The sequence below is a fragment of the Nicotiana tabacum genome, chromosome 3 (assembly GCF_000715075.1).
Source record: "Nicotiana tabacum cultivar K326 chromosome 3, ASM71507v2, whole genome shotgun sequence".
NCBI classification, from domain to species: domain Eukaryota; kingdom Viridiplantae; phylum Streptophyta; class Magnoliopsida; order Solanales; family Solanaceae; genus Nicotiana; species Nicotiana tabacum.
In genome coordinates, this window is record NC_134082.1 from 14,970,925 (window position 1) to 14,992,895 (window position 21,971).

General features: G+C 34.9%; 2 protein-coding genes and 1 non-coding gene across 3 annotated transcripts; 2 read left to right on the plus strand and 1 right to left on the minus strand.

Moving 5' to 3' along the window:
- The first annotated feature begins 5,069 nt into the window (after nt 1-5,069).
- Nucleotides 5,070-5,623, plus strand: LOC107825453 (histone H4). The gene has a single exon (XM_016652325.2). The coding sequence runs from the start codon at nt 5,165-5,167 to the stop codon at nt 5,474-5,476; it is 312 nt and encodes a 103-aa protein (XP_016507811.2). The 5' UTR covers nt 5,070-5,164; the 3' UTR covers nt 5,477-5,623.
- Nucleotides 5,624-6,317: 694 nt separating this feature from the next.
- LOC142179737 (U6 spliceosomal RNA) lies at nt 6,318-6,424 on the minus strand. The gene has a single exon (XR_012708274.1). It is a non-coding gene; the product is annotated as a U6 spliceosomal RNA (small nuclear RNA).
- A 4,328-nt stretch (nt 6,425-10,752) lies between these two features.
- Nucleotides 10,753-11,064, plus strand: LOC142175722 (histone H4). Its single transcript, XM_075242702.1, has one exon. It carries the CDS (start codon nt 10,753-10,755, stop codon nt 11,062-11,064), a length of 312 nt encoding a protein of 103 aa, XP_075098803.1.
- The last annotated feature ends 10,907 nt before the right edge of the window (nt 11,065-21,971 follow it).

Below are 21,971 nucleotides of genomic sequence, written 5' to 3' on the forward strand. Positions count from 1 at the left end.
TGAAATAGAATTTAAATTTGAAGTAAATGCTCAAAATGACAGAGTCTCGTACTGATAACGTGTTATAAAATAAAGACTTTAAAGTAAAGAAATCAAGACAAGTATAGAGAGAGAGATTTATTATTCAACTTCAAATTCATGTACATAATGAATTGAAATCTCCTCTATTTATAGAAGAAAGGAAACAGCTGTGTAAGCTGCTACTGCAAGCTGCTGTGTGAGTTGCTACTGCAAGCTGCTGTGTGAGCTGCTACTGCAAGCTGCTGTGTAAGCTGCTACTATACCAGATATAGATAATCTTCTGACGGGAGTAATATTTATCCATAACGGAGTACTGAAATGATAAGCTTCTTTCGGAAGCTTATTTCCAATAGAGTACTAAATAGATAACCATATTTACGGCAGAGTCCCATATGGATAAACTTCTTCAGGAAGCTTATTTACAACGGAATACTAAATGAACATCCATAATATAATATATATTTATAACAAAATCATATTTATTGAAATTGAAGTATATAGTAATATTCATAGTAGAAGTAGAAAATGAGTAGTTCAACATAAATTTAACTCAATTTTTTGGTGAAAAATAATTTTTTTAAATAAACATAACTGCTATTTTACTTAAAATATTTCTCAAATAAAATTTTCAATTTTTAATGACCATATTAATATTGACATGTCAATATTAAAACTTAATATTTAAAATTCTAAATGTAACGACCCGACCGGTCATTTTGAGTTCTAGCCCGACGTTCAGCAGTTTGAGGCCATGAGCAACTTCACTTCAGGTATTATGATTTGTGCACGTGGTCGGAATAGAATTCCGGGAAAATCGGAGTTGATTTGGAAAGAGAATTCTCATTTCGGAAGCTTTAAGTTGGAAGAATTATCTAAGATTAGATTTCAGAGTAAACGACCTCAGAATCGGGACCTGAGGTTCCAACAGGTTCGTATGATGATTTCGGACTTGGGCGTATGCCCGGATCGGGTTTTTGGATGACCCGGGAGCATTTTGGCACTTATTGTGGAAGTTAGCATTTTGGAAGAAATTTCATAAGTTTGGCTTGAAGTGCATTTCAGTGTTATCGATGTCCGTTTGGGATTCTGAGTTTGGGAGTAGCTCCGTATGGTGATTCTGGAGTTGGGAGCAAAATCTGAAGTGAATTTGGAGGTCCGTATGTCATTTTGAAGTCATTTGGCTAAAAATAGAAATTTGAAGGTTTTTGAGAAGTTTGACCGGAAGTGGACTTTTTGATATCGGGGTCGAAACCCGATTCTGGAAGTTGGAGTCGGTCCGTAATGCCAAACATGACTTGTGTGCAAAATTTGGGGTCAATCGGACGTGATTTGATATGTTTAAACATCGAGAGTAGAAGTTTGAAGTTCTAAAGTTCAAAAAGCTTGGATTGGAGGTCGATTCGTGATTTTAGCGTTGTTTGATATGATTTGAGGCCTCGAGCGAGTCCGTGTGTTTTGGGACTGGTTGGTATGATTGGCTGGGGTCCCGAGGGCCTCGGGTGGATTCCGGGTGGTTAACGGATCAAAAATGGAATTTTTGGAAGGCTGAAGTTGCTGACATAACCGCACCTGCGAGAAATGGCCCCCAGGTGCGGAGCCGCAGAAGTGGCCAAAAGAGCCGCAGATGAGGTATTGGCGGAGGAGAGCTGGGACCGCAGATGCAGTCATTTTGCCGCAGATGCGGGACCACACCTACGGTGGAGAAGACGCAGAAGCGAAAAAGGGCAGCCTGGTGAGGAACCGCAGAAGCGGTATTTGAACTGTACCTGCGGAACCGCAAAAGCGGTCAAGAGACCGCAGGTGCGGAAAGTGCTGGAGGCAGTGGGCTGTTTTAAAGTCGGGTTTTGGCCATTTCCTCTCATATTTTCTTGGCTTGGGCGATTCTTGGAGGGTTTCAAGAGATGATTTTCATCATCAATGATAAGGTAAGCTATCCCCCACTTATATTGAGTTAAATATATCAATTTTGTGTGGATTTTAGCATGTAAATGGGTAGAAATTTGGAGATTTGAGGAAGACCTAGAAAATTTATATTCTTGAAATTTGACCATGATTTTGGGTATGGAATTAAGAGAAAATCATATATTTGAGTTCGTGAGTTCATGGGTAAACAGTGTCTTCGAAAAAATTTAGGAATCCGGGCCCGTGGGCCCGTGGGCAATTTTATCAATTTTTTTATTGGGGTTAGGAATTGCTATAAATTGGATTATTATGAGTACTTGAACATATATTAATGGATTTTGTATAATTATTGGTTAGTTTGGAGCGTTGTGCATCAATTTAAGTCTTTGGAAGGGCGTGGAATGCCGGTTATAGATCTTCGGAGCTAGGTAAGTCTCCTTTCTAACCTTGTAAGAGAGAATTGTCCCCATAGGTGAAATAATTGGTTATGTGCTCCTATTTGTGGAGGCTACGTATGCACGAGGTGACGAGAGTCCGTGCATAGCTACTATTATGCTATTGTCCGGGTAGTCTAGGATCCAAAAGCATGCTATACTTGGAATATATGTAACCTTATTGACAGTTGATTGCTTAAATCCTATCGAATTGGTAAATGAATTTCTAAAAAGAATTAAACTTCATTTTTTTTCTTAAACATAAATTTAACTCAATTTTTAGAAAATGAGTAGTTGAACATAAATTTAACTCAATTTTTTGGTGAAAACTATTATTTTTTAAATAAACATAATTGCTATTTTACTTAAAATATTTCTCAAATCAAATTTTCGAATTTTAATGACCATATTAATATTGACATGTCAATATTAAAACTTAATATCTAAAATTCTAAAATAGTATGTGACTTGTAAAAGAACTTGAGCCCGTTTGGACATAAGATTTCTTTCATTTTTTTTCGAATTCTTTTTACTTTTTTTTTCGAAATCAGTGTTTAGCCATAAAAGTTTCAATTTTCACCTGAAGATGAATTTTGCAATTTTCCAAAAATTTTAAAAACTCTAAAAAGCTATTTTTCGAAATTTTCACCCAGATCACTCACAAAACTTCAAAAACAATTCAAAATTATATTCATGTCCAAACACAACTCTAAGGCCCCATTTGGCCATGAGTTTTGCCAAAATAAATTTTGGATTTATTTTCAAAACTCATGTTTGGGCCATAAATTTTGCCTACATTTTGGCAAAATCCCAAATCCCAAAATCATCCCAATTGCTGGTTTTGGGCCAAAATCCCAAAACTTGGGAATTATAGAGAAATTTTCATAAAGCACTATCTTTTGGTAATAATTAGCCATCTATAGATACCATTTGCTATATTACGGATTATAGATACATTTTGTGTGATTATAAGATGTATTTGATGTACTTAAGTTATTGTATTCATGAATACAATAGCAAAAATATGTGTGAATCAGGGAAGTCCAGCTAATCAGTTGTTGTATTCGAGTGTATTCGACTGTATTCATGGAGTGAAACATGGGATTACAGCTAGACAGATTATTGTATTCAACTGTATTCGACTGTATTCACGGCGTGAAATAGGAGATTATACTATTTTAAAATAGAAAGTGAATCAATTAACATAATAGACTCCTAATATAACTCAACAAACTCAATTATAGCACACATATTTTGTATTTTCAGTTATAAAAAAGGTTCTCAACAGAAAAATACCCCAAAAATATAGCAATCTTCAGAAAAATTATATAATACATCTGAATACATAAATTATATTAATTAAAAAAATATATGAATACATTCATGGCATATAGCGAGACAGTGGATATAATAAAATACATATAATACAGCGGGATACATTGAAATCAATGAAAAAAAAGATAGTGAATACAATGAAATTCATGGAATACAACGAGATACATTGAATTACAATGAAAAACCCTAAAACCCTAATGGATCTATTCAAGCAACCTGCAGCAAAACGGCTAAAAAACGGGTCTCCTCGCCGTCTTCCACTGACAACTTCATTTCCAGCGCCTTGTCATCTTCATTGTCGGGTGAAGACGACGACAACAAAGACCCCAAAGATACAATGCTCACGTCCGATCAAAAGTCGAGAATGGAGTCAATAAATCGCTTGCAAAGGCCGAAATAAACCACAAACTATGCTCTGATAAAATCTCCAAGTTAAACGCAAATGGTGATGGCGTAGGATATGTGAAGTTAGAGGAACTGTTGGTTGAGGAGACATGGTTGGAAGCACTGCCAGGGGAATTTCAGAAGCCCTATGCAAAGAACTTGTGCAGATTTGTTGAAAAGGATTTGATTTTGAACCAAATCCAACTTCGTTTTTCAATTAGAATCAATATCTGTTTTTCCCCTTTAATGCATACACGTTTGTTGAGAGAGATGAGATAACCATGAAGACATATTGGCGTTGAGAGAGAGAGAGGAGGTAGAGAAAAATCTGAATGAATGAGAGAGAAAAATAATACAAGGAGTATTTATGGCTTAAGAGTAGGAGGTAACCATAAATAGATATTTGACTATAAAAATCAAAATATCTATAGAATATAATTTTTTAAAAGGGTATTTATTTAAAATAAATAAAGTATCAACCTTTGCTATAGGAGGTAAAAATATCGAAATTGTATACATATTTTTCCAAAATAAAGCTGGAAAATATGTTTTAAAAACGTATGTCCAAACACTTTTTTATCTTCAAATCAAACTTCACCCAAATTAGATTTTTCAAAACATATTTGAAATCTATAACCAAATGCAAGCTAATTTTCAAATATCATTTTCACTTTTATTAGAATTTTACAATTCTTATGTCGAGACGCCCACATAGGAACAAAGAAGGATAGATTCCCTGACCAAGCCAATAGTCTAAGAGTGTACCTCGTTCTCTCACCAAAAAAAAGCACAATCCGCACACTATCACAAAACAACCGTTCTCCACCTTAGATCTCTATTTAATCAACGACTAATATACAATCTCCGCCTTTCACACGGATCGACACTCATATCCGTCGATCTTCTCTTTAAAACTCTAAAACATTAACGGCCACGATTCAAAGCTCTCCACAAACCCCAACAACCACCAGCTATATATAGCTCACGCCCCTGTCATCAAAAATCCAAATCAAAAACATTTCCCATCCTTTCAAATTCCAGGAAACCTCTAAAATCTCCTTATATTTTATCATCAATTTCTCAAAAAAATGTCAGGAAGAGGAAAGGGAGGCAAAGGATTGGGAAAGGGAGGGGCAAAGAGGCACAGAAAAGTATTAAGGGACAACATTCAGGGAATCACAAAGCCTGCAATTCGGCGTTTGGCTCGTAGGGGTGGAGTTAAGCGTATATCTGGTTTGATTTACGAGGAGACTCGTGGAGTGTTGAAGATATTTTTGGAGAATGTGATTCGTGATGCTGTGACCTACACCGAACACGCTAGGAGAAAGACTGTCACTGCTATGGATGTTGTTTATGCACTCAAGAGGCAGGGCAGGACTCTCTACGGATTTGGGGGTTAGGTTTGTGAAATTAGGGTTTATGTGGGTAATGATTGTAGATCGTTTTTTCCCTGTTGTGGATTAGGATTACTTCGTCTTTTTTGAGTCCGGTAATGTAATTCTCCGTTACATATTCAAAAATTAGTAATTGGTAAAAGAGTTGGTCAATACTCATTCTGAATCTTCACGTTTTTTGCTTTTCTGTTTCCTTTACCGGCTAATAGCTAATGTTCAATTTTATGCTCAAGATATTTCACAGTAAGTGGGATTGTGTAAACATTACCTTATTGCTGAATAGTAAGTTGCTTAATAGTTTTATCATTATGGAAATGGATTTTTAGAAATAATGTCGCTAACGTTGAATTGGTAATTCTAACAATTTAACAAATAAAAATGATCATTATTGGTGTTTAGTTGTAGATGTTGTTTCCGCCCTGAAGAGACAGGGCATCACTAAAGATCTTTGGGTTAGATTTGTGGATTTTTTAGTAGTAGAATGTTGTTGCTTTGTGTTTATTACTGTGTTCCAGCTTAGATTTTGGTAATTTTCTTAAGCTTAGACTTTTGAATTGTGTCCTGGTGCTTCCTTCTGCATCCCTAGTTGTTTTTGCTTAATATAAAAGATATGATTGTTTAATCAAAATTCTCAAAACTATCAAAGGATTTTTGTGTGGCCTTAAACATTGTAGTGCTCTTATGAGCCCCTTTAGTCTTCAATTTTACTTTTTTAGGTCTCTGTAAAAGAGGAGCTTAGTCTGTGTAAATTACCTAGAGGATGGAAGTCTTCTTTACTTTGCTCATGGGCTTATTATCTTAGAATTAATTTAGAGATGAGTTGACCCGAAAAAAGGGAAGAGAGGAACGAGGTTTTGATTTCCTCATAGGTTGTCCGGCGTCATTTTTGTGCAATGGCCGAGCTAATTTTCTCTGTTTATGGTTTCAAATTTACCAGATTTACCCTAAGGGACAGAGGCTAATGTTGCACACAAATGAAAAGAGAGGCATAGTTCTTTCTACTTTTTTTTTCTTGGTCTGAAGCGCTTTCTGCTTTACCAGACCGTGAAGTTTGGAATCCTTATCACTATCACATTATGAGCTCCATTTAACTACTTTTTACTTTGTCATATGTCTCATGAAAGGTGAATAAAAAAGATGGTGTATCTAAGTGTTCATAGCAGTTTATGCAAAACAAACTCCCGTTAGAATTCTGGGTGGATTTACTCGTAAAAATTGCACAGGGCGTTCTATTTGGTCGCCCCTATTTTACATATACTCATATTTTTAAAATTATTTAACCTATACACTAATTTTTATAACTTCATGTGCCTCTCTCTTCCTGCTACCCGTGCGCTCATTTCTTCCTCCTTTCTTGAGAGTAGACTAACAAGGAACTTTTAGAGTTTGCTACTATTCTTCCCAATTGAAGCAAGAAACTTCATATAGTGTCTCGTGATTTGTTTTCAATGTAATTTCATTTGATAATGGAGTGTAGAAGATATATGAATGTAACAGTCTCTAGTTGTTTTACAGAAACGTATACTTTGAAAATTCATCTTGTGGATTATGACCGTCGACTAAGTTTATTTACAAGTGATTTAAGTTCATGATTCAGCGGGATATATGTGGTACGCTTCACACTTCAACAACCACATATTTTGTTCTTCTTTCTCAGCAATGAACATTGCTGAAGTTCATCAAATATAAACAAAAACATCAGCTTCAGCAAATACAAAACAAACTTCAGCTTTGAAGTTCATTATAAATATAACAAAAACATCCTGAAGTTTAGCAAATATAGAACAAAACTTCGGGTAAAATATGCTGTAGTTCAGCAAGTAGAGATCAAAACTTCAGCTACTAGAATGCTTAAGTTCAGCAATTACAAACAAAAACTTCAACCAACACTTGGTTCAGCAATTTGCTACTTCAGGTCCGTCTACTAGTATGCTAAAATTTGTGTGATTGCCTTTGCTACTTCAGGCCCGTATGCCTGAAGTTACGCAAAAAAGTAGGTACGTTTGCAATTTTTTTTATAAAGTGGGTATAAGTTAAAACGTGACTAAAAAAGCGGGTATAGATACAAATGCTCCGATTTGCTCTTAGACCTTCATGAATCTGTTAAAGATGGTTTTGGGGTAGGGCTGTGCATTTGGATCGGATATCCGAAATCCGATCCGATCCACTCTATTTCGGATTTTCGGATTGGATACGGATTGTGTTTTATGAAATTTTGGATTTTCGGATTGGATTCGGATTGGTATGATTTTAATCCGATCCGATCCGATATCCGAAATTATATGTACCTATATAAATATACACTAAAATTTAGGGTTATGCTTATTTATTTTTCACACACCCCCTCACTCACTTAGATTTTTCCGCATCTCTTGCACCTCTCTTCTCTTCAGTGAAGACTAAAAGAGTCTCAATGACTCAAACTTCCGATTTTACTTTGATTTTATGTCTCTTTCTTCCGCCTCTCTTCTCTTCTCTTCTGTCTTTTATGTCTATTTCATGTTCTATTCTTCAACTTTTGATTTTATTTTGATTTTTTTGTTTGTTTTGGTAGATGGAAGATGAGATAGAGACACCGAATGAACTTTAAATTGTTGAAAAATTTTGTGACAATCCGATTCGACAATTCGAAAAATTATCCGATCCAAAGTTTAAAATTCGATCCAATCCAATGTTAATTCGGATCGGATTCGGATTGCCCTTTTCAGAATCCGAAATCCGAAATCCGAATCCAAAATATGCTAAATCCGATCCAATCCGATCCGTGCACAGCCCTATTTTGGGGGGTGTGGAGACAAAGTTTGGGCTACAAATAATAAAAAATGAGCCTTCTCCGACCTTTGCCTCCATTTTGTCCTCCAAAATGGAGTAAAGTTACTCCAACCATTACTCCATTTTTTACTTCATATTCTATTTTATATTCTTTTTCCTCTTTAATATTATATTATTATCTTTTATTTAAATTTTATTTTTTATTTCTATTAAAGAAAATCTATTTTTTTTTCTTTTTTATACTATTTACATACTATCAATTGTTTTTTCTTTTTTACATATTCATCACATATAATTTAATATAATTATTTTGTACTATAAATTTTAAAATAATATAATTTGTAAGCAAATATTATAGATTATATATATTAACGGATAATTCAAATAAAAGTGAAATCATTGATATACAAGATAATTAAGTACATATTACATTATGGTAAAATTCATATTAAATATTACATAAATATTCAACTTTCACCTCTAGTATGCTCCACAAATGATCTATTAATGCATTACGAAGTACAAAATGAGCATCTTTGTCCTTAATTTTTTTGTGTCGAGCTAAAAAATGGCTCAAATTGGGGATTTTCATCTATTATTTCTACCGTTGGAGGTGATTATGATCACGTTCATCCTCTATTCATTTTTTGAGATGATTATATATTTTTTGTACGTTTATAACTTATAATAAAATTAACTAACAATTTTATATAAAAATAATAAATGCACGAAAATTAATTTATCAAAATTATACGCCAAAGTTAAGATGTAAATTAATATTATAAAAATATTACATAAATATAATTAGGTATATATAAAGAGATAAATTAAAAGAGTTAAATAATATAAACAATAATAAAGTAAGGATGAATAGTAATTGAGGAGATGAATAGTGTCACTCCATTTTTGGAGTAACACTATTCATCCCCCATTTTGGGGCAAAAATGGGGGAGCATTGGAGCCACAATTTGGCAAAAAATGGCTCTATTATGGAGACATGGGGGAGGGTTGGAGATGTCCTAAGACCGGGCACTGCCTCAAGTGGGCCCCCAAACTGGGTTCATGCGCAGTCTCGCGAAAACACGAATATCTCTATACTCGACATCGTATCGACGAACGATTTAATGCGTTGGAAACTAAATTAGTAGATCTTTTAATTTGGTGGGTGGAACACCCGTAACTTCAAGTATATATTGAGAGAAAAGTTCAGTGACATTACATCTAAATTTCAACAAAACTTATGAACGTAACTTGCGATACTTTTTGCCGACTTTTATTTTATAACTTGCTTGACTTCAAAACTTAACATACAAATATTATATGATTCAAGTACCTTAAAATATGACCTCATTAGCATATTAAGCACCTCTAGTTTAACTCCAAAACCTTATGGTACATGCTTAACATTTGTTTAAAGTCTTTCTTAACCTTATAGGTGTTCCATGGCCTCTCTGGGCTTACATTTGCTAGCTTACGACACAAATGACACAAAAATTTACGAGGTGTAACAACAGTTTACTTTTAATGACATGTTTTATAGTCACAAAAAGCACATGCCTAGGGCCATGGCGTTCATGATTCAATTTGAGTCGATTTTTCATTAATAAGAAATCAAATCAATTATGTTTGATTTTTTAAATTTTGAAACCAAACAAACCAAGAGTGCAAAAAAATAAATTCTTGGATTTATCAAAATAAAGACTATAAAATAAATTAGAATGTAAAGGTAAAGAGCTAGACTACGAAACAAGAGTAAATTTTTTTTCCTCCATTCCAGTTTATGTGACTGTTTGATTGAGCACGAAATTTAAAAAAAAATGAAGACTTTTGAAATTTGTGGTATTAAACAAGTCAAAAAGGGGTCCAGAGTATTTGTGTGGTTATAAAAGCTTCTCATTAAGGGTATAATTGTAAGTATAAGCTAATTTATTTCCAAATTTAGAAAGGGGTAATTCATTTTAAAACAGACCAAAAAAGAAATATGTTTGTGAAACGGAGTGAGTAATAAGTATCGTAAATTAACTCAAGTTTTATCGATTTTAAAAAATAAAACTGAAATCAAATCAAACAAAAAAAGTAGTATTAGTTTTTTTCGATTTAATTTGATTTTCCCTTCGATTTTTCGATTTACCATGAATACTCCAGCTCATCTGCTCATGCCACGTTTAAAAAAAACAACACATTCAAAAGTATTAGCTTTGTGTCTTAAACTCCGTTTGCCGTAAAATTACCTGGCATAATTGAAGCACAATCCGCACACTATCACAAAAGAATCACTCCCGACCGTAGATCTCCATCTAATCAACGACTCATCACAATCTCCGCTTCTCACATGGATCGAAACGATATCCGTCGATATTCACCTTAAACTCCCAAACACCGACGGCCACGATTCAAACCTCTACACAAACCATCATCAGCTATATATAAAGCCCAGCTCTCGCACCCCTTTCACCAAAATCCAAATCAACAACATTTCTTCTCATTTCAAATTCCAAAATTCCTCAAAAATGTCAGGAAGAGGCAAAGGTGGCAAAGGATTGGGCAAAGGAGGAGCCAAGAGGCACAGAAAAGTTTTAAGGGACAACATCCAGGGAATCACAAAGCCTGCAATTCGGCGTTTGGCTCGTAGGGGAGGAGTGAAGCGCATTTCTGGTTTAATTTACGAGGAGACGCGTGGGGTGTTGAAGATATTTTTGGAGAATGTGATTCGTGATGCAGTGACTTACACAGAACACGCTAGGAGAAAGACTGTTACTGCTATGGATGTTGTTTATGCACTCAAGAGACAGGGCAGGACTCTCTATGGATTTGGGGGTTAGGTTTTGGAATTAGGGTTTGTGTGGGTAATGATTGTAGATCGTTTTATCACCTGTTGTGGATTAGAATTTCTTAGTTTTTGTTTGAGCTTTGTAATGTAATTCTCCGTTACATATTCAAGAAATAGTAACCGATTTTACCCTTTAAAATGAAGGTCTTCCATGACTGTCAGTAATCTTGTTAAAGTGTGAAATAGCTGCATATTTCCAAGGTTGGCACTTTAGTGCACCAGAATATTCAGTTATGGTATTTGTACTCTTGATTTTCATTAATTGACAAATTAATTAACTGTGAAGTCTGCTTTGCTTTTATTCCCAGTGGGTTTTGTTTAGGATGGAATATCTTGCTCCTTTTCTTCAATTTTTTGCCAATTACAAGTGGACTTTTTCTTAAAACTCATTTTTGTGGTGTCGGCATTAGTAATAGTACTCGCGCTCTCATTACAAGTAGAAGAATACATTTAATAGAAAAGATATTGTAAAAAATAAGTTTTTAACATTTTTTCCAGCATCTCACGCTGTTTAAGAGAGTATTTTACACTCTCTGCGCTAGGTGGTGTCTCAAAGGGGTAAGCATTTCACTTTGAGCAAGTATGAGGGAAAATAGGACTCATGTATAACTGAGGTGTGCATTTGAAAAATCCGGACAAGTAGATGTGGTATTTATGTATTATCCCTACTATTTTATATAGTTATATATTAAATTTTGAACGTCCTTAACACAGTTGAGTACGATAATTCAATTGTTTAGAGTGTTCAAAGTGATGTGTTGTACACGATTTCAAAGTTCATATTTCTTAATAAAATAACTTTTAAAACTTAAAATTTTTGTAAAAATAACCAACAAATCTTAAAAGTATGTTTTTATAACTAAAAGCTATTTCTTAAATAAATTGTACAGTATAATTTAAAAGTCAAACTCTACAAAGATTTCTTCAACAAAAGCTCTCTATAAACTACAAATGCTCTCGACTCTCTTTCTGTTGGTTTTATATTACTTTTATTAGTAAAATTTCTAACGTTATTTTTTTGTTATTTTAATTTTGATCTACAAAATTATAGTTCTATTTTTTTTTATTCTTTAGCTAAATATTGCGTAGTTTGATTTAAAATTTGCACCACTCATCAACAAAAAAATATTATTGATATGTTTAAAGTTTGAACATTCTTAATGAAATTCCTGGCTACGCCACTGATCACTATCACATATGAACTCCATTGAGCTACTTTTTACTTATGTCAAGAGTTTCAAAAAAAGGCGAATAAAAATATGGTGTACTTGAGAGTTCATCACTTGTAGTTTATTTGCAAAACAAACTCCGGATAGAATTCTTGGTGAAGGAAAGATTGTGCATATGTTGTTTTTGTGATATGAATTTTAAGATTAACTTAGTTGTGGTATCATATTATTGGCAGTGGAAATTTATATTAAAATGATAATACTTGACAGGTTAGTTTAATTAAAACATTATCTCAAATTTTAGAAGTCAATGTGTTTTTGCTCTTAGAAATTGTGAAACTTGAACAATATAACAATTCATAATGTTTTTATTTTGCCGAATAGTGCAGATGTCACTTGTACTCAGGGGCAGATCTACATAGAGCCGAGGGGGTGAGCCGCCACCCACATACCTCGGCCGAAACTCTCTCTCTCTCTATAATTTTAGTTGTATTTTTCTAATGATAGGCTGATTGCAGGAACTCCACGAAGAATTCGAGGATCAGCTAGCTGAATCAGGAACCTTATAGAGAAGTTAGAGAGTTTCAGCAGTAAGAAGGGAAAAGAAGAGAGAGATTGAGAGAGTGTAGAGAGGAAATTTGTATTGTATTCATATCTGCTTGTAATCTGTACATTGAAGAGTTTTTATATGAAAGAAATGGACTCAACTGTTCTCACTTATTGTGACTAACGACTAACTAACTCTGACTTCTTTAACTGCCTCTGCTGACGTGGATTTAACTAACTAACTTCAGCTACATATTAGTGGTGTCGACCTTCTTTTTGTATTAGATAACCCAAATGGAATCACCAGATACTCAAAATGGCTTGAATGCAGTTTTTTCAATATCCTCTATTGCTCTCGACTTTAAGTTTATTTTTGAAAACATCTCAGACTCACCTAATTCATCCAACAGATCTTCTACAATAGGGATAGGGAATTTATTCTTCACAGTCTATTTATTAAGGTCCCTATGTACCATCTTATTTTTCCACTAAGACTACAAGGGCAGCAAAAGGGCTATTAATTGGCTGAATTATCCCTAGGTCTAGCATATGTTATACTAGTAATTCAATCACATCTTTCTTTACAGATGGATATCTATAAGGTCTCTTATTGATAGGTTCAGTCCCCTTATGTAGTTCAATTCTGTGATCAAATACTCCTCTAGCTGGTGGTAATTGTGTGGGTTCAGCAAATAATTCACTAAACTTATCCAATAATTTCAGCAATCCAGGATCCTTTTCAGTTTCGTCTTTAGCTTCTAGGGAATACCATTGTAATTTACTACCCTTAGCAGGCATAACTTGAAGCATACACAGTTGAGAGTGGTTACCTAAAATTTTTGCTAGTTTTCCAGCACTAGAAGTTTGCACTTGTCTTCCTGCTCCCCTGAGAGTATGCTTTCTTCCCTTATATATAAACTCCATAGTGAGTTTCCTGAAATTTATCTTGATATCTCCTAGTGTAAGTAACCATTGTAACCCTAATACTACACCATAAGATCCTAGTGGTAGTAATAAAAAATCAGCTGAGAACTCTGCTCCTTGTAGTAACCAAGATATCTTGCATACCTTGTCGACTTTCATTTCATTACCATTAGCAGCAACTACCCATTGAGGTGTGGTTGGTGTTACAGAACAACCCAACTTAGTCACCACTTCAGGGTCTATGGAGTTATGAGAGCTGCTAGTACCTACACGTGTGTGTAAAGGTTTCTTGTAGTGGTAACCAGTGACCCTCAATGTTCTGTAACCTGTTGATCCATTCAAGGCATGAATGTATATCTCCATTTGTTCCAAAGGCTGGGACAATTTTAACCCCTGCTCTTCCAATTCTTCTGGCACCTCCTCTTCATTACACTGACTACCTTCTGGTTCTTCTAATTCCAGCAAATATAGTTGATTCATATCCTTGCATTTATGACCAACCACATATTTTTCATTACAAAAGTAGCACAACCCTTTAGCTCTCTTCTTATTCATTTCGTCCAAGCTCAGAGTTCTCCTATTAAAACCTCTTAGATATTGTAGGATTACCAGAATTGAGAACTGGTAATATAAGTTTACTATGAGTCCCCCTCTGGTCTACATACCTTCTAGGAGGAACCTGTTGTGTGGCTGATACAGGGGGAGGTTGTCTAATTGCAGCAAGGTAAGCCTCATATATCCTAGAAGTTTTGTAAACTTGAGATAATGTGGTAGGATTAATTAATTTCACTGCAAGGTTTAGCTCGTGTTTTAACCCACTCAAAAATAACTGATTGCATTATCTTGTAATAATCTAACCCTAGTAAGATTTCTCCAAAAAACAACCTGATTTTCTTCCACACTCTCATTCTGGTTGATCTTTTTTATTTCCTCCATGGGATCATCAAAATCATCCCCAAATCTTTTAGGTAAAGCTATGACATATTCAGTCCAAGTAGCAGATTGGAGGTATTGTCTATACCTCATGAAGGATAGGTGCTACTGAATAACTTCTCCCTCTGATTGCATTGCTGCTACTTCAACCTTCTATTCTGCTGCCACATTTTCCATAGAGAAAAATTGCTCTATCTTGAATAACCACGATCTCAAATCCTCGCCTGCAAACCTCAAGAACTCCATTCTTGACCATCGAGAAAAAATTGAGTTATGAGTGTTAGAATTTATAGGGCTTCTTTCTCTGTGTGGCCTTTCTACAGACTGCCTTGCTTCCGATGGGCCATCATCTTGTTCCATAAGACCATTGTCCCTTCGATGCTCTCCAACAACTACAAGTTTTTCCTTTAATTCATTAATAGTTTGATCCAACTGTTTCAAGCTTGAGACTTCACTAGACAATGCCCTAATGTTTGCTATTAACTTCTGCATTATTTCACGTATTTCACCCATTTTATCGGCGGAACTGTCATTTGATCGAACACCTTTCGCCATTTTTTCCAAGGAATAATGAGCTTTGATACCACTGATAGGCTGATTGCAGGAACTCCACGAAGAATTCGAGGTTCAACTAGCTGAATCAGGAACCTTACAGAGAAGTTCGAGAGTTTCAGTAGTAAGAAGGGAAAAGAAGAGAGTGTATAGAGGAAATTTGTATTGTATTCATATCTGATTAATCTGTACATTGAAGAGTTTTTATATGAAAGAAATGGACTCAACTATTCTCTCTTATTGTGACTAACGATTAACTAACTTCTAACTAAATCTGACTCCTTTAACTGCCTCTGCGGACGTGGATTCAACTAACTGACTTAAGCTACATATTAGTGGGTGTCGACCTTCTTTTTGTATATCATCTAATTCTTTTTATTTTTCATTTTACAGAGGTATAGACCGCCGATAAACCTCAAAGATCTAAACTTTTTATAGTCAAACGAAACCATGTTTCATGGATCTAAACCTACTGCTGTGTTTCGCTCTTGTCATTTCTTGTAGTTGTGAATCCCCTCATATTCCGTTGAAATTAAATTTTGCTGTTGTTTATTGCCGTCTTTGTCACTGCTGATTGTCTGAGATACTAATTTTCATAGCTCTATTAGCTTTTGCAGTGACTATTATTTCATAACATGTTAAACATGTTTATATAGGCTTTTGTTTCGTATTGTCGTTGCCCGAAACTTTGTTCCATTTCTTTAATTACTCCACCGTTGGTTTGACACATCATTTTGCAATATCTTGTGGCCTACGAAAAAAATACAAATCTTTTGAGGTTTAAAAAAAGACAGATCTTGACTCATTATGTGGTGAATGATATGAATCTGACTTGGCAGCTGACATGGACAAAAATTGGATGGGTCAGCTGCCACAGTGTAAGACTATTAGGGTTAGGGGCAAATCTGAAGAGTTTGTTAATGGTAACGGCTGAAATGGACGAAAAGTATAACAAGTGACAAATGTAAATAATATACAATAGTATAGGGACAAATATGAATCTTATCCCTATAATAAAATGGCACTCTATTGAACAAAACAACTACTCAATGTCAATGGTGAAAGTCCAAAAATATCTCCCTAGTAGTGGGAGTTCGACTCCAGTCTAGCACTACATAGTTTTTGGACAATTAATTGAGGTGTCCGATATTTCACATTTCCCTTATTTCCTTTTTTATTTATTTATTCTTCATTTACTTTATTAATTCTTTTTGACTTAATTATTTAATATTGTTTGAATTATTTTATTGTATATTTCTTTCGAATACCTTAAAATAATGAAAGCTCCCTTATTTCCCCAAAATCTTTTCCCACCCAAAACTCTACCCTGCTACGGTGTTGCTGCCCCAAACTTGGGGACTTTTGGATTTTCAGTCCGTCACTCACCGACGGCCTACCACCACCGTTTGGCGTCCACTTTTCCATCGCACCTCACCTGACTGCTGCATCATTGCTTTGTATTTTAATCGTAAATCTCTCTAAATATCTTACTTTTTAAATTTTTTTTATAGTTGGGTCTCTCTCAAAACTAAAATTTTGTTGGTATAATTAAATATTTAATAGAATAGACTTACAAGTTACTACACCCCTTTGACCCTTTCATTTTCTCCCTTATTTTCCTTTTATTCAATTCATATTTGATTTTTTTTCCTTTTTTTGATCTTTAATTTATACTTTATTGTGTTATTATGCATATTGTTTTCTTGAATCTCTATTGTATTAGCTTTTGTATGATTTTTGTGTAAACATATGCTAAGATAATGTGTTTAATGATCAGATAAGCTTTTAAAGCATTTTGTTGTCAGATTTTTATTTTTATTATTTGTTTTGCACTTGTTGTTGATTCCTTGATAGTGTTTGTTGGAAGTTTATATTTTTATTCTTAATTCAAATTTGACATCCATGAATTAATTATGAGTTGGATTAAATATTTGTTTTGCAGAAAAGATTGACATGGATAAATTTATCGTATAGATGAATTATTCTCAACTAAGTTCTAGTTTTAGTGTGCCATCGTTGAGTCAAACGATAGCTCTAGAAACTCGTGTCAATGTCAATCTTTCTCAACTTATCGATGAGCTCGACTCGAAATCATTAACACTGACCCAGGAGAAAGAATGTCCTCGATTATGAGATAAGGTGAGGAGATATTACATTCAAAATGTGCCTTATCAACCTACCAATCATCAATTTCCTAAAACAACAATAGGAAGGAGAATGCATCAATTTAAACCAAGTTGATTTAAAAGTTTATTTTCAAGATGGTTGGAGTATAATGTGAAAAGATACCGCATATTGTCTATGTTGTTATTTTTTCAAAATTAATTCATTCGTGGAAGTGCGACTGATTTTTTTTTTTTTTACAAAAAATAGTTTTGTGGCTTGGAATAAGGCTCTTGAAAGCTTCCGTTTGCATGTCAGTGAGATTAACAATGCCTATAATAAGTGTTTCAACAAGATGCTAGATTTGTCAAATCATCATCAATCAATTCAAGTTGTTTTAGACAAGCACTCCTAGAAGGTAAAATGTGAGTACCAAATGCGCTTGGAAGCCTCAATTGATGTCACAAGACTTCTCTTGCATCCAGGATTGCCTTTCCGAGGTCATGATGAAAGGGAATCTTCTATTAATCAAGGCTTATTTCTAAGCTTTTTGTGGTGGCATGAGGACAAGCATCCGAATGTGAGAAAAGTAATATTAGAAAATGCTCCACAAAATGATACTTTGACTTGTTATATGATCCAAATAGATATTATCAATGTTTGTGCAAAAGAAATATTGAAGTCTATAATTGAAAGACTTGAATGGAGATTACTTTGGTATATTAGCCGATGAGTCCAAAGATATCTCACACAAAAAACAAATGGCTCTTGTTTTGATGTGTGTTAATAAGAATGGTGAAGTGACAAAGCGATTTATTGGCCTTGTCCATGTTAGTGATATATTGGCATGCTCATTAAAGGAAGCAATATATTCTTTGCTTTCAGATCACTCACCGAGTACGTCCAAAATACATGGACAAGGTTATGATGGAGCGATTAATATGAAGGGAGAGCTAAATTATCTCAAGACTTTGATTGTGAAAGATAGCTCATCGGCATATTACCTTTATTGCTTCACTTATTAATTATATTTAACACATGTAGGTATTTCTAAAAAGCATTTGGATGTTGAAGACTTTTTTGATCATGTTACTAATATGTTGAATGTTGTTGGAGGATCTTTCAAGCGCAGAGATTTACTTCATCATCATCAAGCTGAAGAGTTGGAGTAATTACTTGATTTCGGTGAAGTTCATATTGGACAAGGATTAAATCAAGAACCTGGAGTTCAAATACCATGTGATACTCGTTGGAGATCACATTTCAAAACATTGGATAACCTTATTGTTATTTTCTCTTTTATTGTTCGTATGCTTAAAGTGATTGAGTATGAAGGTTCTACCTCACATGAAAGAAATCAAGCAACTTGCGATGTAACTATGTTTCGCATGACTTCTCTCTCGGCGACGTTTAACTAAGGAAGGCTAACTTGCACCAATGATGGCAAGGCGGCGGAAACAACCTACAACGACGAGCTCAACCATTACTCTAGCAACTACTGTACATCATGCCTTCACTCCTTTAACTTTTAGGAGTTTCCTCCTAGCTCAATTCCAACCAATTAGGTAGGACAGTGAGAGTAGCTCTGCAAATGAATGTAATCGTGCAGATCAAATCGCGATGAAGGAGAAGCACAAGGACAAGATTCTTGTGCTAGTACTACCTCGACGACTTTAATTCTATGAGATTGGGTCTTCTGTGTATCCATCCCCAACCCTAGAAGAACAAGTACAAGCACCTCAAGGTGATATCTCTTCTAAGCAACATGAGAATGACCTAAGGAAGCTCAATTGTAGTTCCTAGATGGGAATTCGATTGGAATATGTGCCTCCTAGTCATTAAAATCGTAAGCTTGTAGTTCAGATTGTCGAGGAAGATGTTCAAATGCTTAATGATCATTGGGCTACTGATTTAATTGGTTATGTACTAGGAGATACTCCGTATGAAAAATTTATGGAGAACTTTGTTACGTCTGCTTGGGATATTGTTTCAATGCCACAAATTCTTAATCACAGTGATGTCTACTATGTGTTTCGATTTCTCATAATTGAGGACAAAGATCTAGTTATGCAAGAAGGACCTTATACTTATCACAACAAGCCATTTATTTTATAGAACTGGAAAAGAGATTTCTATTTTGATCCCAAATACATCACAACCATTCCTCTTTGGGTGAAATTCCCAAGGCTACCTGCAAGATACTGGACTGCAGAAACACTTAGCAAAGTAGCTAGTGCTATTAGATCCCCAATGTACACTGATCAATATACAACTGATCTAAATAAAATTTTCCATGCTCGAGTACTAGTGAAGGTCGATATCACAAAACTATTAGGGGAGACTATAGACATTGACACCCTTTCAGGTACTATCCATTAACAAATTACTTATGACTGGAAGCTAAAGTTCTGCTTGGATTGCAATTACTTTTGGCCATGACGAGTTTAATTGCTGGAGGAATACCCAAAAACACACTGATGAGGCAGAGTTTCTGGCACCAAAAAGAAGAAGAAGGGTAGAAAGAAAAAACTAGTGCAAGAATGGAAACCAAAAGAACCTGTAAGCATGGAAATGAAGCTGATACAAACAATGTGGAAGCCATACATGAAAAGGTTGGAAATAGCAAAAATAAAAATCAGTTGTTGCACATCCTCATAGAAAGACACTCAGGAGTGATGAGAGCAGACTTTATCAAAGGCAATCTACTAATCTAGGACAACAGTCAAAATAAAATGAAGGAGTTCTCAGTGCAAACAGATATGAGATCCTAGCTGACTGTATTCCGAGCACTTCAATACTAGAAAATTCGAGAAATGATCCTTCATTCCAACCCCCATGATAGGGTGTACATGGAATATTAGGGGGTTGAATAAGCCCTATAAATAGAAGGAACTGAGGCTTTTCTGAATAAGAATAAAATAGATATTATTGGATGTCTAGAAACTAGAGTTAAGGAAATGAAGGCAAGGAAGATTCTGAATACAATGACCAAAGATTGGGGCTATTGCTGCAATTATGTCCAGGAAGTAAATGGTAGGATATAACTTTTATGGAGATCCCACCTAACACTTAGGATCCTCAAAACCCATGAACAATTTATACACTGCTCTGTAGAGAACTCAACATCAAAGTTTCATGCACTTTTGACAGTGGTCTATGCTATAAATGAACCTCAGACAAGGGATACTTTATGGCATGACCTATAAATGCTAGGAGCTCAGATACAAATACCTTATTAGTGGAGATTTCAACAATGTCTTGTGCACTGATGTCAAAATAGGACGGCTAGTTACATTAGGTGAAGTACAGAATTTCAAGCAATGTATTGATTCCCTACTATTAACACCAGTTAGAGAAAATGTTTGCTTCTTTTTCTGGTGCAATAAACAACAAGAAAGCAATAGAGTTAACCGTAAATAGATTCGGCTTTTGGGTATTTCAACTGGACTCAGTTATATGGGCATGTGGAAGCTGATTACCTTACCCCTGGGGTATCTGATCACTTACCAATCCTGATCCAGTTCTGGAAAAGGATAAATATTCATCCTAAGCCTTTCAAGTTCTACATGTCTACAATGGAACATCAAGATTTCTCACCACTTGTGAATAAAGTATGGCTAGTACAGGTGAGAGGGGATCCAATGACAAGTATTTGGCAGAAACTTAAAAGAATAAAAATAAAGTAAAGGGACTGAACAATTCCATGGCATCCTATGCACATTAGTTAAATCAGGCCAAACAAAGTCAAGAATGTATTCAAGCAGCACTAGCCACTACTCCCTTCGATCAAGTGCTGATTCAATAGGAGAAATAATGTATAATTGAATTGAAAAAATGGAGCACAATAGAGGAAAAGATACCGAGGCAAAAATCTAGAGCATACTGGATTACACATAGGGATTCTAACTCAACGTACTTTTATGCACAAATGAAGATGCCTGCAAAAATACCATCACATCTATATATAATGATGTGGGAATGAAGATCAGTGATCCAAAGGTAGTGGAGAAAGAATTCCTAACATTATTTACAAAGCCCATGGGTGAATAAATAGACTGACGCCTTCTCCAGACTCAAGCATCATCAAAGTGGGGAATGCCTCACCACAATTCACCGGCAGGAACTAATACAAGACCTTGAGGAGGTTGATGCAGCCATTAAGGACATGCCAAATAATAAAGCTCCTGGAGTGGATGGTTTCCCTATAGAATTCTTCACTAAGTACTATGTTGCGGAAGCCAAATGTATATAGTGTGAATAAGTCACAACTACTATACCAAAAATTATGACAGCCACCAAATAATAAATAAGACATTAAAGCAACAATAAAGGGAACACCAGAATTTACGAGGTTCGGCTAATTTTGCCTATTCCTCGGACACAACCAATATTTTATTCCACTCCAAAATACAAGTGAAATAATACTAAAGAGAGAAGATACAAATGCCTTAAACAGATGAGAAGGCAAATGAGATGTGTGTTTCAATCCTAAACATTAGGCCTTCTTTTATAGGGGAAAAATTCCCCCCAAACTTAACTCCCAACCAATGTGGGACTTTGGCATTTTGCCAAACTTCAACAAATCTCCACCTTGGCAAAATTCCACATTTTCAATTCTCTCTCAATAACAAATTTTGGTTGTGTCTTCATCTTCAATCTTCAGTGTTCAACA

Coding starts and splice junctions, on each gene's coding strand:
- LOC142175722 (XM_075242702.1), top strand. CDS start 10,753: ATGTCAGGAAGAGGCAAAGGTGGCAAAGGATTGGGCAAAGGAGGAGCC.
- LOC107825453 (XM_016652325.2), top strand. CDS start 5,165: ATGTCAGGAAGAGGAAAGGGAGGCAAAGGATTGGGAAAGGGAGGGGCA.